This window comes from Protomyctophum parallelum (assembly GCF_964188405.1).
Source record: "Protomyctophum parallelum genome assembly, chromosome: 6".
Lineage (NCBI taxonomy): Eukaryota > Metazoa > Chordata > Actinopteri > Myctophiformes > Myctophidae > Protomyctophum > Protomyctophum parallelum.
In genome coordinates, this window is record NC_139701.1 from 8,686,213 (window position 1) to 8,704,077 (window position 17,865).

At 41.0% G+C, this 17,865-nt stretch overlaps 1 protein-coding gene across 1 annotated transcript; it reads left to right on the forward strand.

Annotated features, from left to right (window-relative positions):
* Window positions 1–348: 348 nt before the first annotated feature.
* Window positions 349–16,909, forward strand: pde6d (phosphodiesterase 6D, cGMP-specific, rod, delta). Its single transcript, XM_083766542.1, has 5 exons — window positions 349–675; window positions 14,017–14,105; window positions 14,865–14,990; window positions 15,427–15,532; window positions 15,680–16,909. The coding sequence occupies exons 1-5, from the start codon at window positions 620–622 to the stop codon at window positions 15,759–15,761; spliced, it is 459 nt and encodes a 152-aa protein (XP_083622668.1). The 5' UTR covers window positions 349–619; the 3' UTR covers window positions 15,762–16,909.
* Window positions 16,910–17,865: the final 956 nt, after the last annotated feature.

A 17,865-nucleotide genomic window follows, 5' to 3' on the forward strand; every position in this document is an offset into this window, starting at 1 on the left:
TTATAGCATAATCACCAGAGATCATAAAAATATGATGAATCAGTAACAGTAATACCACACACTGACTACACCTAGTTACAAACATAACCAGCAGAGCCACATCATGACGTTCATTTTCCACCGGCACCGCGCAACAAAACTACGGGGCAAAAAAAAGAAAATCACATGGGAGGTAAAGAAGGGAGGCCCCCGAGCGCGCGTGCACGCCCATGCGCTTGCTCGCCGTTGCCCCTGGTGACGCGTCCCCGTGCAGTTTGAGCCCGCCCCCACGGCCCACCTTGACTGGCTGTTTACGACCCATGCAGCGCCTCTCTGCGTGGTAAACACAACCGCCAGTCAACGTAGCTGTCTGACGCTATTTAGCTTAGCTTGGTTTATTATCGGATCAGTTGAGCTGCCCGTCAGATTAAACCTGGATAGAATCCTACAAGTGAACTACATATTGTGTGGGCTGCATAGTCCGCGGACTGCATGCTGTTTGCGGGAGCGTGTGTGTATATGCACATTGTTGTTATAGATCCCTCCTTGGCAGTTTGCGAGGCAACAGCACCATCACCTTTTTGTGGCTCCCTGTTATCCGAAGAAACTGAATATCTCGGAAGAACTGAAGATCTCCGAAATGTCTTTAGACGAAGAAGACAGCAGGGCCGGGGATATTTTGAAGGGCTTTAAACTGTATCCTTTTAATACTGTGGTGTCTGTTTGCTGTGGTTGTTTAATATCAGCTTGTTGTGTAGTAATAACTGTATTACTAGACCAGCTAAAAGGCAGCTCGCTGTGTGGGTATGTGCGCACACACACGTACACACACACACAGCTTTCTGGGCTAACGTTTGCTAGCCAGCGTTGACCGTTATCTGACATGATGATCCGTTCACGTGTCCTTTTGTTTAGCCGGGGCAGACAACTGACACCAGTCAGATATGGTCCACTATTGGATATGGACCTGGTTCACTATTTTTTGAAAGATTTCATTTGGCGCCACACTTGACGTGTCAGGCCTTGCCGAGATGCTAACCTAACCGTTACTTGACTAAGTCTGACTATAATTAGCCCTGGAACATGACTGCCATGATGATTATCATGACAGTCATTCAGAAACTTTGCCCTGTTTTTTGCGCTCGCTGCATTTACAAGATTTCCGTATATATAAACATTCAGATTTCAAATATAAAGTACTCACAAAGTGTCCCACGGGTGTTAGTTAGTATAGCAGCGCCAGCGATTAGCATTGCTGCATCCCGCGTTGTTTAATAAAAAGCATTTTTGTCCGAGCTCCCCGGCTACTTTTTTCAAACGGGGTTCGTTTGGGAAATCTACAGTTGCACACCGGGAGCGCACTCGCCTGTTAGTCTGTATTGGCAGGGCGGTCAGCGTACCTATATCGAACACACCGAGTGCCACCCTCCTCCCGACCGATAGGGGCGCGTAGTTGAAAGCCAATGGCAAAATAACACCTCGGATAAAAATGCTTTTTATTAAACAACGCGGGATGCAGAAATTCTAATCGCTGGAGCTGCTACTAACTAACACCCGTGGGACAAATTGTGAGTACTTTATATTTGAAATCTGAATGTTTATATATACGGAAATCTTGTAAATGCAGCGAGCGCAAAAAACAGGGTGAAGTTTCTTCATGACTCTCGTATGAATACGAGAGTCATGAACCATGGCTAGACTATAATGTAATCTCGCGGAGACTACACAGACCCAACAATACAATTCGATCTGTATGGGACGCAGGCTACGCGAGATTACACTGTAATCTCAGAGCAGAGCATCCAAGTGGAAAGTTGGAAGGTATGTAATGTATCAGTATCGGGAAGGATACATTGTAGCCTCCTTACTAAAATGCGAGGCATAGTGAGGCAATGTGTCAACTTTGGAAATGTAATAATGTCTGATATTAACCATATTGTTATACTGGGTATGCACGTGTTATGCATTTGGTTTACAGTATAAGAGCAAGTTGAGATGAAGAACCATTTAAGTAATTATCCATAATTTATAATGGGTCAGCAGGACAGATGGGGCTTTTGGGGGAGCTGTCAGAATAATTTATGGTTGTTCATCTCAACTCTTCTGGGTAGGGTAGGCTGGAAACGGTCTGAGTAGCCTACCTGCGGGCCGTGCCATATATATCGTCTTGATCCAAGGCTAGGATCCCATTATAGTTGGACAGCACTGCATGGTTGATGTCTGTAATTGTTTAAAAAGGGACAGACTGTGCTCTGCTCAAGTCACTGATGCCAGATCAGCTAATGAGGATATGTCAGAAGCAGTGCAGTGGTGCTCACAGTACTCACATTTCCTACTTAAAAGTATCAACACTGCAATGTAGAAACAACATTTTTCTGAGTAAAAGTACAAAAGTATTGGTATTTTTTTATATCAAAATGTAGTTTATAGTATCTGTTGGTGACAGCTATATGGGTCACGTGGTGTTGTGTGCTACTAGCCTACGTCACTCATAGAAAGTCAGCTGTTCGCAATGCGGCATTTTCATGAATGGAAGGAGAGAGGGGGTGAACGGGGAAGGTCCAACTTTGTTGACCGCAAATCGCTTTTACGATGCTATGATGCACTGTGGTAAACCTCTTAACTTTAATAAACATAACTAAAGCAGTACCCTGGCCTGGAGCAGTGATTCTCAATATAACAACGACTGAAGCAGCGAGTCTGACAGATAAAACGTTTCCCCGCTTTAGCCTCTCGGCGTCATACGCTACAGACGCCTTACAGTATCAACAGTAGAATGTAGTAGTAGTAGAAGTGCTATTATGCAGAATATCCCATTTCATACGTTTTCAAATGTATGAAATGTCAAAACATCTTTTGAACGACTCATCGTGATCTGCAAGCTCTACCACGCACCGTGATCCAAATGCTGATCCAAAATGCTGCAGCTCGCTTGGTCTTCAACCAGCCACAATTCTCACATGTCTCCCCCCTGCTCCGCTCCCTCCACTGGCTCCCGGTCGCTGCCCGCACAGAATACAAAACTCTGATGCTGGCATTCAAAGCAACCAAAGGTATGGCTCCCCCATATCTTGCAAGTATGATTGAACCCTACAAACCCTCCCGCGCACTCAGATCAGCCAACGCAGGGAAGCTGGAAGTACCCTCACTAAAAACGCCGGGACAACGCTCCACACGTCCCAGACTCTTCTCCCTTCTGGCTCCAAAACTGTGGAATGCACTTCCCATTGCAGTCAGAACTGCAGCATCACTCCCAATCTTCCGCCGTAGTCTGAAAACCCACCTTTTCAGACTCCATCATGGCCCATAGCACTTATCCTACCCCCTTAGATAGCACTTCCGTAGACTTAGATAGCATTTGATACAGACTATTGTATATAGTCATAGCACGCCATAGTACATATGTATAGCATAGTAGTATATATGTATAGTTTCATTATATAGATATTCCACTGTTACTTTCTTCCACTGTTCCTTTCTTCTGTTACTTTGCTCTGGATTAAGAGCGTCTGCTAAATGCCTAAATTGTAAATTGTGAGCTTGTAGATCGGCTGAAGTTGGTAATGCATGTTTTGTAATAATCTAAATCTACTACAAACTAAAGTTTTATATTGCATCTGGACTTTAAATGGCTTTGTTACAGGTTAAAGCTAGCCTGGCTCCAGCCCCTGAATTGCTAGCCACGGCCATTAAGAAATATGTTCAGCTGGGCTGAATAATGAAGTGAAACCAAATCAAAATTCAGGCTAGGTTAAAGCACTAAATTGAGTAAATTCTGATATTAGGTTTAATGATTAAAAGGGCGACCATCTATAAGACCTCTAGAAGTCTCCATATATTCCCTTTGGGAACACAGTGATTTGTTACCATGCATTCTGAAGTTTATTTCATACACATTCTGAAGTTTATTTCACACACAGAGCAACATATACAGTAGGACAGTATCCCTAGTAGATTATGGAAACCATGACAAGAACAGAATGAGCATCTCATATCTATTGTACGTACAGTCAGTCCCTCATTACTGTTGTGTTGGCATGTGTTCTCCACACCTGCAACTCACGATGGATCTTCACCCACCACCTAAAGGGAATATATGGAGACTTTATAGAGGCCTTATAGATGGTCGCCCTTTTAATCATTATAGTAGGCTATTCATTGCTAGAGTGTTTGTTCAGTATTCAGGGTTATTCCTCTCCATCCAGCCCTTTAATAAACAGAAAAGACAATTTTAGGTGTTTTTTACCGCAGTGAAATTTGTTCTCCGCATTTGACCCATCTCTTGGAGTGGTGAGCAGCAGCCAACCCAAGCCACACTTGCGAATCATTTGATTAGTTGATTTGACCCCCCAATCCAACCCATTGATACTGAGTGCCAAGCAGGGAGGCATTGGTGATTTGGGTCCCATTTTTACAGTCTTGGGTACCGACCTCTCAGTTTCAGGGCGGACACTCTACCACAAGGCCACTGGAGAGAGTACCCATTTATCAGCTAAAATGTTATACTGTTTCAGTTCCAATCATGTCTGCCCATTTCTTTGTGACATCACTTCCAAATTCTGTCCTGTATCCTCATCCTGTGTGAGTTCTCTTTCCTGATTGGGTAAAATTGGTGTTTTGACCTGAAAATGTGTTTTCGGTTTACCAATGAGCTGGAGAGACAAATGAGACTCTTGTTCCTGAACAAACACTACTACTACTGTTACAGTACGTTTTACGCCCGAAAAGATAAAAAATAATTTATCTCGTCCGCTGTTAAAACACAGTGAGAATATAGAGCAGATATTTAACACTTATTTGAACAAAAACATATCACTTACTCTACCTTTTATTGTCATACAAATAATTGAGATTAACAGTTTTCTCATTGAACATTGGAACATAAAAAAATATTTCTGTTGGCTTTTAGGCTTTGTAAGATTTTTTGCATGCGACATATATTAATAACCTCAATATGCAAATAAATGACTGACAATGACAAATGCCAATAATCAAAATAAATAATGGGCTGTGGCCCAAATAGGCCATATTTACAAATTTTATACTCAAAATGTGTGAAAGAATTGTGGAAATACCTGATCTACAAGCTCACATCGCATCGTGAGACGTACACGTTGTGAGCTTGCCTTGTAGATCTGCTTTTTCCCACTATTTCTGAAATGTTTGAATATTCTTCAACATGGAAACGATTACAACGCTTATGCGAAAATAATTGTGATTATGTAATAATTCTGACAGGCACTTGTGCTTATAGACTAGGGAAAATAATGTATTCTGAAAATAACCGCCATCAGATTGAAAATTGCCTAGCCGTAATAGTCCTCATGTGCACTAATTATCAGTGCACCACTCCAGCAATATTTAAAAAAAGATGCATCATTATCAGGGATGATGATGCATCTTTTTTTAAATATTGCTGGAAGGTTAATATTAACAGGACCGTACAAAGCATCATATTTGAAAACAAAATTAATCTAAGTCAGGATTCTAGGAAACATCTGTTGATCTTAGCTGTGCAGAAGGTGACTTTCTCAGTGATAGTCAAGGATGACCTAGAGTAGAGAGCTGCATTTAGCAATATAACATTTTCTGTTGTACCTTTTTATTCATTCTTTATCTACATGCTTTGTCTTTAAAGTGATCATTTTGACATTTATTAGATTCGATTTTCGGAGGACTGTATGGTTGCCGTGTTAACTTCTGTAGCCCATACATAAGATCTGTTGGGAGAAATCGGGAGCGGAGGGGGAGAGGGATTGCTCAAGTTTTGTCCATCAAAAACCAAGGACTGCAAGTTATGTTTATGTTCTCTTCCATTTCACCTCGTCCTCCTCCCTACTGTCTCCTTACGTAACCAGGCAGGAGACTGAAATAGCCTCGGTAATACCCTCTAGAATAAACAGCACACCTGCACTGCAGCCTATTGCTACCATCATGGCTACAGCTAAGGTTATATACTGTATATTAGTCCTGTACTGTGTCTGTGACATAGTATATTGCCCCTACTGCGCTAGAAACAAGAGCATGACTAGACAACTTAACTGTTTTAACACCTGTCTTTCAAAGCCTAAGATTCAAAATGTATATATTTTACAACATTTTGCTGCAACCAATCTGTAGGTTGCCAATTCCCTATTGCATTTCACACAACTTTACTCTCGATTATATCCTAAACACTAAACCTTACTGTCTTATCTGTCAAAGCTGTGGTGTTACTTGATTATGGTACTATATTCATTTACAAAAAAAGTTAAAAAGCCAACATGTTTCGACCCACTGGTCTTCATCAGGGCATGTATGTACTAGTGTTACTTGCTTTTTCGGCTTGTCTTCCTGCCAGCTTCTTGTTCCTTAAATTCAAATTCACTCAAATTGTAGGATAACATGTACAACCGACATGTCTTACATGTGAGGGTGTGTCTGCATGTGACCTTCCTGCATGAAGCCAGGCCTCATGTGAAGCCCAGTAAATCCTAAATCCATGATTTACTGTGGCAGGGATTTTCTGGCTAAGGCTAACGATGTTCATGATGTTGCTAGAACTTTCTACACATTATACTATGGATAATATGGATGCTGCTAGCTATACAGTTGCTGTTGTTTGTGTTGGTACTCATCATCTACCCACATCGCATGTTGTCACACTACATCGGAAACTGCTAGACCGTATATTCAAGCCAACCAGCCTCTTAAGAGCTCTACAATATTAATCCCTTTTAAAGTCGGCCCATGCCCATGAAGGATAGTCATAGTCAGCATTGAATGATGAAGACTGTAAAAGTAGAAGAGCAACCAGGACCTCAAATGTGAGGCCTGGGATGACGCACGTTATGCACATGACGTCACTGAACGTCCGTCGACCTCCATGAACGTGCTGCAGTTCCACTTTTAGCCAGTAGGTAGTGGCAGCTTCAACGTTGGCAGGCCTCACTTTCGGGCTTGAGTGCCACGTGTTGGGGGATGAGGTGCTTCCTTTGTTAGGTGCTGTGTACAGTGTGTAGCCTTTTCTGTCCATCCAGCTGTCCTACACCCAGGATGCAGTTCATATACAGCCATAGGCTAGCACAGGCCACCTACATTCTGATAGAAAGGTCTGTGTTTAGGTATTGCATCACAAATGGTTTTTGGTTTTATTTAGGCACGGGTTTGTTGCGGTTAAGATCAGCTTATAGTTCTACAGTAGTGACCTCAAAATCCTGGATTGTTGAGTTTGTATTTATATTTGATTTGATTTCAACCATAGTTTGACTTTGAGTCCTCTGAAACACAGGCTCTAGTTTTAGTACCGTAGACAAAGAGTTCCAAAGGTTTGCCCACTTTACTGAAAAGGCAGACTGTCCGAATGAGTTCTTACACTTGGGAACAGTGCCGTTACCATTGAGGCTTGTGTAGTTGCTCTACCAGAGCAGTCCACAACCAGTCCACAAAACAAAGGTGAAAAAGGTTGCAGACTTTGAACATGAATACTAACAGATCCATCTATCTGTGTGCGCGTGTGCGTGCATAGCTCTGTGTTGGAGTGTGACTGACACAGGCAACATGCCGTGTCAAAGCCAAAGTAACTGTGTTTTTGGACACACCGACTTATTTGTGTATCCCAAAGGTCAAATTTGCCTTCGGGATTTTGGGGGATAAACGATTACCTCAAGAACATGGACCATTTTCGCCCCCGTAGTTACTGTACGTTGGCTTTGTAGGGCAGCATTGTTCATAAGCCTGGTTTCCTGAGTGAAAAAAGCTGTCCCAGTCGGAGCCTACTGGTTCCAAGCCATATGGGTGCTGTAACAGTAGGTTGGTCTGGCTGGAGTGGGTCCTGCAGGCTTTACTGACACACTGACTGACAGACAGTCGGTTATATACTACAGTGCTTCCCAAACTTGTTCATGTCAAGGAATTAAGGACCCCCACATTGACACTGATCAGTATTATGAATGGTTACTTTCTTATTCCGCCTTGTGGTTTCCTGCCTGATGACTACAAATCTGACTACAACATGACATAAATTACCATCCTCTCCAGACCGGTTCACACAGCGATTTTGGATCACAGACCAGGCTTTCCTCCGAGGTGGAAAGCCTGGTGACGCGAGGTTAGTCCCTGGTTGGTCTGGCTGGAGTTGGTCCTGCAGGCTTTACTGGCACAAAGTCTGTATACTAGATGGGCGAGGGGGGGAGGAAGCTCAGCTCCATTGATGCTCTTTCAAATGGACAAGCTGGTTACTGTTACTGTGTAGGGTTGTCACAATTACTACATAATAATCGTCTAATTGCAAGTATTTTAGGTATAATTATTTATATTATAATTATTTATTTATAATCGTGTCCATGTTGAAAAAACGTCATACATAAGAAAGCAGAAATAGCTGATCTACCAGCTTACAACGTTGTATTTCCGCTATTTCTTTTAAGCAATACAATTCATGAAAATGCAAGTTCTTGGTATATTTCAGCTATTTTTCAGTAATTTGTCATATCTGCCCTGTGCACCTTTTTATTACAAAGCCTAAAAGCCAAACTGAAATGTAATTTCTATTTATAATGTTCCAATATCCAATGCCAAGAACACAATTACATCGTTAATCACAATTATGTGTGTGATAATTAATCGTCAACTTAAATGTGTAATCGTGACAGCCCTAATACTGTGTTTTTGGTTGACTGCTGTGTCTGAATGTTGGTGATGATGGTAATTGTATTATTGATGATGGTTATTTAAAGTTGGAGTAATGGTCATTGGTCAGGATGATGATGTGAGAAAGATGGTGTTGTTGGATGGTGATGAAGAGGAATAGTGTTGCGTTGAATCTGATGTATTGTGCCCCGGTGTGTCCATGGTAACTTGTCTTGCCCTGGAACTGTATCTTCTTAACTGCCATGTAGCCTTGGCTTTGGCGACTGCATTTCCCCATGGCATCATTAAGGTCTTATCTCGTCTGTCTGAAGGAAGCCAGGTTCGACTTGATTTAGCATACAGCTATATGGCTCGTCATATTGTGGCATGGGGCAGGCTGTCATAATATAATCCAACAAAAACTTGTCTCCAACACTTAGTGGTTTGGTAATTGCTGTCAGTATTTTTGCAATCCTCAGCGTCTCTTTAAAAATGAATACAGACTGAAAGTTGACAGAAGCTACTACTCACTAGACTAGGGACTCATTAACGTGTGTGTGTGTGTGTGTGTGTGTGTGTGTGTGTGTGTGTGTGTGTGTGTGTGTGTGTGTGCCTCCACCTGGGACTAGTTGATGTACTGTGAGTCAATACATAAGCCAACCATACTAAGCCAACCAACCAGATTCAGTTGGACTACGACGTTCTCGTCGTCAGACATTTGTCACTTGTCATACTGCAGTGGCCTGTTAGAGGGAATGGGATCTGAGGGAGATGATGAGATGCTCTCCTCTTTCCTCATTGTCAGCACAAATATGACTACATCCCTCTGCCTTATTTATAGATTTCCAGTTGCAGAGAAAAGCAAAGGGTTCATCTGCCAGACGTGTGCATTATTGGCACTGCCCTCACGACTCAATTCCTTTACGAATCACCAGGTAACGATTCTATTCTGTGATGCATCATCATCACTCAATACAAGCAGTCCCATATACTAAACAACATATTTTATTTAGAATTATATTATGGTATTATTGCGACTGCAGGTCGCATTTACTATGAAATTGTGCATGTCCAATCAGTCAGTCAGTCAGTCAGTTGTTTGGTTGGTTGGCAGGCATGACCATTTATGGTCCTTGTGACAGTGACATAACGTGACATCATCAGGGATGATGTCATCAATATTAAGCGCATATATGGTAAAGCCCATATATGGAGAATTTCAGATCCCTGATGCCATCAATATTGGCCAGCAACTCTACATCTGACCTCAAACCTTAAACCCTTAGATCTCCATATATGGAGCTGAACTGTTTTGACATTCTATATGTTGATCCTTCCCCATCCATCCTTCCTCTTCGATGTCTCCCTTTTGACTGATAAAAGTCAAATGCCAAAGCGCCAGTACTCGCCCAACAGTCTGCTGCACCTTCTCTCCCTCAGGCGTCTTACTGGTAATTATATTATAAATAATTATATTGTAGCGGCCAGCTATGGCTGCAGCCAATAGGACCGTCTTGGGGGCGGGACTTACTGGGGAGTGATTGACGGGGGCTTTTGGGTACACTGTGTGTGTATAGTTTGGTTGAGAGAGCAAACCAGTCTAGGAGGAACACAGACAAATGCTGTTGTTATACTGATGATTATTATAAGGAATAAAGAGAGATCTTTATCATTGGAACTACGTCTCTGCCTCCGGTTCCTGGGATCGTTACAATATTTAGGCTTCGATTATCCATTATGTCAACGTTGTTGCATTGAGCCAGATTCGTGTATGGCCGGATCACGATGCATTGCTGAATCGATTATTATTGACTCCACTATTATCTGCCCTCCCAGTCCATTGCAAAATGTGAACAAATTGCCCATTATCTTTTATCTATGCATTGCATTACATACTTAATGTAGATTGTCATATGAGAAAATGTTTATACGGATGGATTGGACATACATGAGTGGTTAAGTCTTAAAGAAGTGGTTACTGCATTATTTGTAGTATTTCACTTTTACAATGTTTGTGGGCTCTAACGAGACAATGAAATTATTTAAGGAATCAGAGTTGCGGTGTATAATTGGCTCTGTGCATACAGTATTAACTGCAGTTTATTCATAATTATTTCATTACCCGTTTCAGGTTCAGTTTCCTGTAGCTCTGTTTGATTCGCCTGGCAGGAGATTTAAACCGGAAACACACATGCCATTCATAACATGTAAATCTGCTGCCGAACTGAACTGAACTGTACCCGGTTCACCAGTAATACATAGTTGGAGTAACATTACAAACAATTCAAGCATTCCAGGCTATACCTGAAGGATTTTGCATGAAGCTTCTAGGTTCTAAGTCAAAGTCTGCCTCCAAAATAAATGAATAAAACTAAAGTTATAATAAAGAATGGTAACAAATCATAGCTGGGCTCTCTGAGATCGAGCCCACTACTTGGTGACGTTAAGGAGAAACACTGGTAGCTGCCCAGTACACTCAAACACTAGAAGTTCTACCGGTGATCAAGCTGGCGTGTTGCCGTGTTAAGAACAGGATTGTGTTCTACCGGGTGGCTTGGATTATTCTAGAAGGCAGGGAGTGCAAGAGAGGGGGAGGGGATGGATGTGGAAGTGACAGATGAGAGAGGGAGGATGAGTTTAAATGGAGATCGGACTCAGTTTGACTTGAGAGGATTAGCTGCGTGTGTTCAACCCATCAGCACGTTTCTAGAACGAGACAATAGAGAGATGGTGAAGATGGCCCAAGCGCTAGCTGCCACAGCAGTATTTTGGCTTTGTTCAGTCAATTCACTTTGAAGCTTAGTTGAAGTTATTTCTAACCAAGCTCAAGTTCATAGTGTTATAAATAAGTTGACTCAAGTGGTATATGTCTTATCCCTATGGGCGGCAGTGGCTCGGGGTAGAGTATGGATGAGAACCTCACAGTCCCAGTTCGATCCCGGGCTCTCCCAGAGTTAGTGTTGAAGTGTCCTTGAGCATTACTCTGAACCCCTAATTGCTCCTGATGTGCAGGTTGGTGCCTTCTTGCATGGTTTCCTCCGCCATCGGTGTATGAATGGGGGTGAATGGGTGAATTTAATGGACAATCTATGTAAAGCACCTTGGATAAAAGCGCTATATAAATGCACCTTTATCCACTTGATGCATTTCCCCCAGAAATCTCTCTATGGTAAAATAAGGCAACATATTTAAAAATGATGGCAATGGCTCATCACAAGTTATCTGAACAAACAAAAAATGTTTTATTCATTATTTCACTTCTAGTTTGTAACAAGTAAAACAGTGATGGTTGAGGCTAAAATGTGTTTAGCCTTTTGTTTGTCAAAACCCTTTAGGTGGTAACAGTATTCAACTATTCATTAATGCAGAGGGCCCAATGGGGCCCCTCTGCCTTTCTGCTGGTGGTCATCAAATAGTAATGCCTGTGACAAAATGTCAAGTCGGCATCCTAGGGCTTGGAGGGTGTTTGTTGTGCGGATAATAAGCCATGATGGGAAGTCTGGGCCAGGGGGGCGAGAGCATCACATTTACCTCACTTGTAGATGTGACTGTCTTTGTCAGGTGTGTGTGACACTAAGTAGTGTCTGAGTGTGACAGGGCTGCTTCTGTAAGTGGAGAACAATGTTGCTAGGTTTTGCAAGAGAAACAAGCAACCAACTGTCTATGAAAACGCGCCCAAAAGAAGCGAGCCCTTTGCCCTTTACCTTTAAACATGTACATACATTGGCTATTTGAAAATAGCCAATCGATAATTACAAGCTCACAACGCATCGTGATGCACTGAACACTGAGCAGTCTGTAGTGTCTCTCAGCTCCTTTTTTTTATATATTTTCAGTATTAGTTTGCTTGCTGTGAAGCAAACAAAGTCATGTTCTCTTAATTTTGTATTATGTATTTGGAAGAAAAGAAAAAAACATAAAACAAAAAAATATATTGTAAACTATTTACATTATGACAATGAGCAGCTTTGTGATATTCCATACCTATTATTACGATACAATGCCAGATCAACTCCAGACTTGAAATGTGCTTTTTATTGTGAGCAATGTGAGCTTGTAGATCTGGTATTTATTTTCTTGAATCACATGTTGCGGAGTTTCTAGAGAGAACCTCAAAAGTGTTTTCACTGTGTGCCACAAACGTGAAACATTTGAACTGATATAAACTGATATTTTGCTCGAAGGCCATGCGTGCATGTTTTAATGCCATTTGTAATATATAATATAATATGTATACATTTACATATCTTAGATTTGTCTTTAAAAAATGTAAAATATATCGACCTAAACAGAAAAACTCCTTACAATGTATCTTCTGCAGCGCCCATTCACCCTCCACCTGTAGTCAAGTATGTGATTGAAGGTTCTATTGTTTATATTTGCGTTATGTGTCATGTCATGGCAGTCAGGACCAGATGGCTGACAGGACAGCTATAGCAACTAGCGTGCATCATCTAGGTTTATTAGTTTGTTGCAGGGTAACCCTGCTTTTAGTTTACTAATCCACTGATTTACATTGTTTAATTAAGACTTAAATTGCAGATACCTTTTAACATAATCAGGTCAGTATCAGACATACCTGGATAAAACATTGATTTGAATACATCTCAAACATTCAAGAATTGTTATTTTTACTTTATTTTTTTGCTTTTGTGAAACTGAAAAACAGAAGAGGGTCTTTATTAAAGTAATTAAACCAACATGTTTCGACCTTCATCAGGGCTCTCTGCCTATAAACTGTTGGTTTGTAGTTCAGGTAATAAAATAGGCTACAATACAGATGACGACTTTCAACATTGATGTTTTTATTTTGTGTAGGTCTAACCCTATAGTTCTCCCATTTAGCATGTAATCTGAGACTGGATAGAGATAATAATCTGACAGTTCTATAAATGAACATATAAGTGTAGGCTAATAAGGATTATTAATTTATTACACTAATTATCATTAAGTTGTGTTAGACTGCATACTAAGATGCTATACTGTATATAGGTTATAGTTAGCTGTCTTTACCTCTACAATGGAATTCCAATGGAGACAAGCATGCTGCTAGGTTGTCCTGTGCTAGCTCCTGTGTTTAGAAAGTCCTTATGTCTGCAGTGAAATAAGGTTTTGTCTTTGTGGTCTGCACTGAAGCATGTTATAACATTGAATTCAGAAAGCCCTTGGATGGAGCTTGAAGATTTCAAGCACGTGTCCAGCTTCCTCGGAATGATGTTTGATTCTGTTTGGTTTCTGCAGTGCGTATTTACTTTAAACGAAAAGAAAAAACCCCCACAGATTCTCGTGTTCCCCTTGGATATTTCTCGTTTCTCTCTTGGATATTTAAATGTAATTATTCTTCATATCTGTAGTAGCTTGTTTTATTGCTGTTCAGCTTTAGGTCTCCTTTTTTTCTTCATTTCCTTAACCTCAATTCTCTCTCAGTAACTGGATGAATCTTAGAGATGCGGAGACAGGCAAGGTGCTTTGGCAGGGAACCGAGGACCTTTCTCTACCAGGAGTAGAACACGAAGGTACACACACACACACACACACACACACACACACCCAAATTCACTCCTACATTTGCGCACACAGTTTGACATATCTTGAAAATGCTACCAATTAAGGCCTCCAAACCCAGCGTACGCGCCATATATTATTATTGTTCATGAATCTTATTTCATATATTTATTTGTACTATAAGTAAAAGTGTGCTATGACTATGCATTTGATTTAAATTGAAGATACACAGGCTTTTTGGAGAGCGTGACATTGCTGTGTGATTAATCTTGCATTTGACATTGAAAACTAGAGCTCAGACACTGCTTCCTCTTGTGGTTCTCATCCCCAATTAAATGCTGAATAATCTTCCATTTGACATTGAAAACTACAGCTCATTGCTCCCTCTAGTGGTCAACAGTAGCAAGTGTATGTAATTTGTGTTTTGGATGATGTCACACAGTAGATGTGGGTGACTGAGCCCCCTGTTCCGACCTCCACTCTACTGTTCACCTACCTTTGACTACCGGCACTTTGACAAAACTGCTTTGGCAAATCAAAGACCAATAGTTAACAATGGGAGTGGCATCACTTTTATTGCGTCTGTTTTTACACTTGCAGTAAAGTTCATATGTTTGTTCTTTCCTATAACCTACCTACATTCATGTTACTACTTCTCTGTTCTCATTTCTTGCTCCCTTTTCTTTTCTTTTGGCTTCCTCTGAAGCTTATCGTTTCTTCTTCTTGTCCTTGCCCTTTTGTGACCGCCTGTATCTTTATCCCAACTCCAGCCCGTGTTCCTAAGAAGATTCTGAAGTGTAAAGCAGTGTCCAGAGAGCTAAACTTCTCATCTTCAGAGAAACTAGAAAAGTTCAGACTGGAGCAGAAGGTCTTCTTTAAAGGACAGTGTCTAGAAGGTACCGAAGGCTCACCCCAAGAACTGTACAGTACAGCACACAGTACAATCCTCAGTATTTATTTATAGATGTTTAACTCAATTTGGTTACATTTGTAATACTCCCAGAGTTAAATTAACACTGAGGACTTTATAGGGTATAAATGCTATGCATCTAAAGTAGTACTTTACTGTCCAGGTAGTGTGTAGGAATTATACTGTGTTGTCTCCATTGGGTTTACTTTGTATGAAAGCTTCTCAGTGAGTTCTAAAACAGCAGTGCCTTGTGTTTGCTTTCAAATGTGATTAGTTCTTGTAGATGTTAATTCTGTCTAAAACTTGTCACACTGTGGATATTATAACCCGAGGCTAACCAGAATAATTCATGGCCACATCAACATAACCTAAATTCCATTGATTGTGAGTGTTTTTCTCTTTCTCCCTCTTTCTCTGTCTAGAATGGTTCTTTGAGTTTGGCTTTGTCATTCCTAACTCCACCAATACATGGCAGTCTCTGATAGAAGCAGCTCCAGAATCTCAAATGATGCCAGCCAACGTTCTAACGTAAGACATTTTCTGCCTGTTGTTTACTGTAGAATAGATGATAATTATATTTATTCTTTGCTCCAATAGTAGTGATATTGTGTTGGTCTGGCTGTGACAGCCCCCGAGGTTTCCTTTATACTTAATGCATTTATTCCTCTGTTTCAGCGGAAACGTTATCATAGAGACCAAGTTTTACGACGACGACCTCCACGTGAGCACCTCCAGGGTACGACTGTTCTACGTCTGACCTTCGACCATTTCCTCCCTCAAGCCACGGTCTATAAATTACCAAGTCAAGCCACAATTTGCAGAGGCAAACAATTCAAGTGCTGCTGACGTGGGACCTGCGTGTTTCATTAAACCGAATTCTGGTCCAATTGCAGAGTTCCCCCCGCGGTCTCCGAATTCTGTTGTTTTGTTGTTTTTTGACCTGCATAATTTATAGACCTTGCTCTCCCTACCCCCATCCTCACAATCTCTCTGACCTCATGCCTGACAGCAGTGGAGGAGAGAGAGGAAGGGGGAAGAGGAGGGTAGAGAGAGGGAGGGAGAGAGAGAGAGATGAAGAGGTCATCTTTCTCCACTGTTGCTCCGGCATGCAGATTGACTCTCTCTTCCCTCTCCCTGTTGGACTGTTGCACTGTAAATATTCTGCCACTGATCTGAAGTCAGCCTTGGAGAGTGCTCTGTAAATTAACCGATTTGTACATTTTATTTGAACTCTTAAATGTTATGTTTTGTGTTAAGTTACAGTCCATACCTCACTTAATAATGGCTGCATTCAACAAGATGTCACTCACATTCCTGAAAGCCACGTTGGTGTTTGCCCAATTAAACATTGTATTTAGGTTGTTATCAAGCTGTTATTCAGGAAGATGTGGTACATGTACATGTTAGGACTTGTAAATGTGTGCCAACATTTGGCTTTAAAAGTTGACACAAATTAAACGACACAACAGTTAAATGTAATGTAACTGTTAGTATAAGGTCAAGTGCAGTGGCATTGAATGTTTGTCATTAAATGGAATTCCCCGAACTGCTTGTTGGATGCAGCTCTGTTTTATGTATCCCCGCTGGATTTTTAACTTCAGTTTCTTATCATCTCGGCGTGTATGCCATCATTTTGTTTGTTTTTTTTAGCTGCTAATGAGTTCTGTAAAATAGGAATGTTTAATACAACAGGATTAATGAATTAAAGTTGTCCACTGTTTAATAACTTCATGGTGTGTCTGATATTATTCTGTGACTCATGCTATTGTTGGGGCTGATTGGGCTTCCATAAGAAGGTGTCTTGTGTACAAGAAAATACATTTTCATGGGACCTGAATTTGGTCAATTGAAGTTATTCAATAAAGGTGACCCTGGTGCCTCAAAAAGGCTGCTAGATGCAACTTGCATTTTTTTGTTTCACATTTCTAGTTTCGTGTTGCCTATTTCATCCCTTCTGCAGTCTGTCCCACTGTCTTGTCTTACAGCAGTTATACTCCCAAAGGTTTGGTGCCTTTAACCCCGGTGTCACTTTTTGAGGGGCACTAGCCCCTCCTATACACAGGTTTAATGTTTGTCTTATAAACGCATTGACAATGAAGGAACAATTTACGTCATAATGTGTCATTTACGTCATATTGTCTATTGTTTGCACCGTTTGTTTTTCATTACATTACCATTACATCACCTACTGTAATCAACATGAGTTAGACTTTAATATATTAGCGCCCCTCACTTCAAACGGGTGTTAATTTTTGCTATTTATTCACATTAGGCTGTATAAATTGATGATTTTTGACTGGACAAATCTACTGTAGTGCTCTCTACACTTCATTTGGCTGATGCTTTCAAGTGCCAACCATCTCACCCATAGACATATTGATCATGTTATCATCTTTACTCATCTTTACTGCCCAGCACATCAGCACTCCAGTGGCAATGGGGAGGCAACAGGCAACATAACACCCACCTTTCAGTCTGACCCTTTTACAGTCTATGGTCTGGCCATACCACATAATCGTCTTCTTTTATCGTTTTTTAAATGGTCATCATTTTGTTCTGTGTTCATTGTGCTTTATCCATCTTATCTGATGGTTCAGATCTTTCAAATGTGTCGGTATGAGTTGTAGCCTCATACCGACACATTTATCAGGAAAATGTATTTGCTGTAAATATCTCAGATTATGGCCTATTGTGTAGTCTTAAACTCAAATAGGCTGAAAGAAATCAAAGACTAAGAATGACATGCACCAACTGGCCTGGCATATAGTCCATGCCTTATTCAAGTTATTCTGGTCTGGACAAGACCACAGTGACACTAGTCATTTTAATTTGATATTCTTCTGATCAACTCGTAAAAATTG

Coding starts and splice junctions, on each gene's coding strand:
- pde6d (XM_083766542.1), top strand. CDS start 620: ATGTCTTTAGACGAAGAAGACAGCAGGGCCGGGGATATTTTGAAGGGC. Junction 14,106..14,864: donor ACCAGGAGTAGAACACGAAG/GTACACACACAC, acceptor TCCCAACTCCAG/CCCGTGTTCCTAAGAAGATT. Junction 15,533..15,679: donor ATGCCAGCCAACGTTCTAAC/GTAAGACATTTT, acceptor CCTCTGTTTCAG/CGGAAACGTTATCATAGAGA.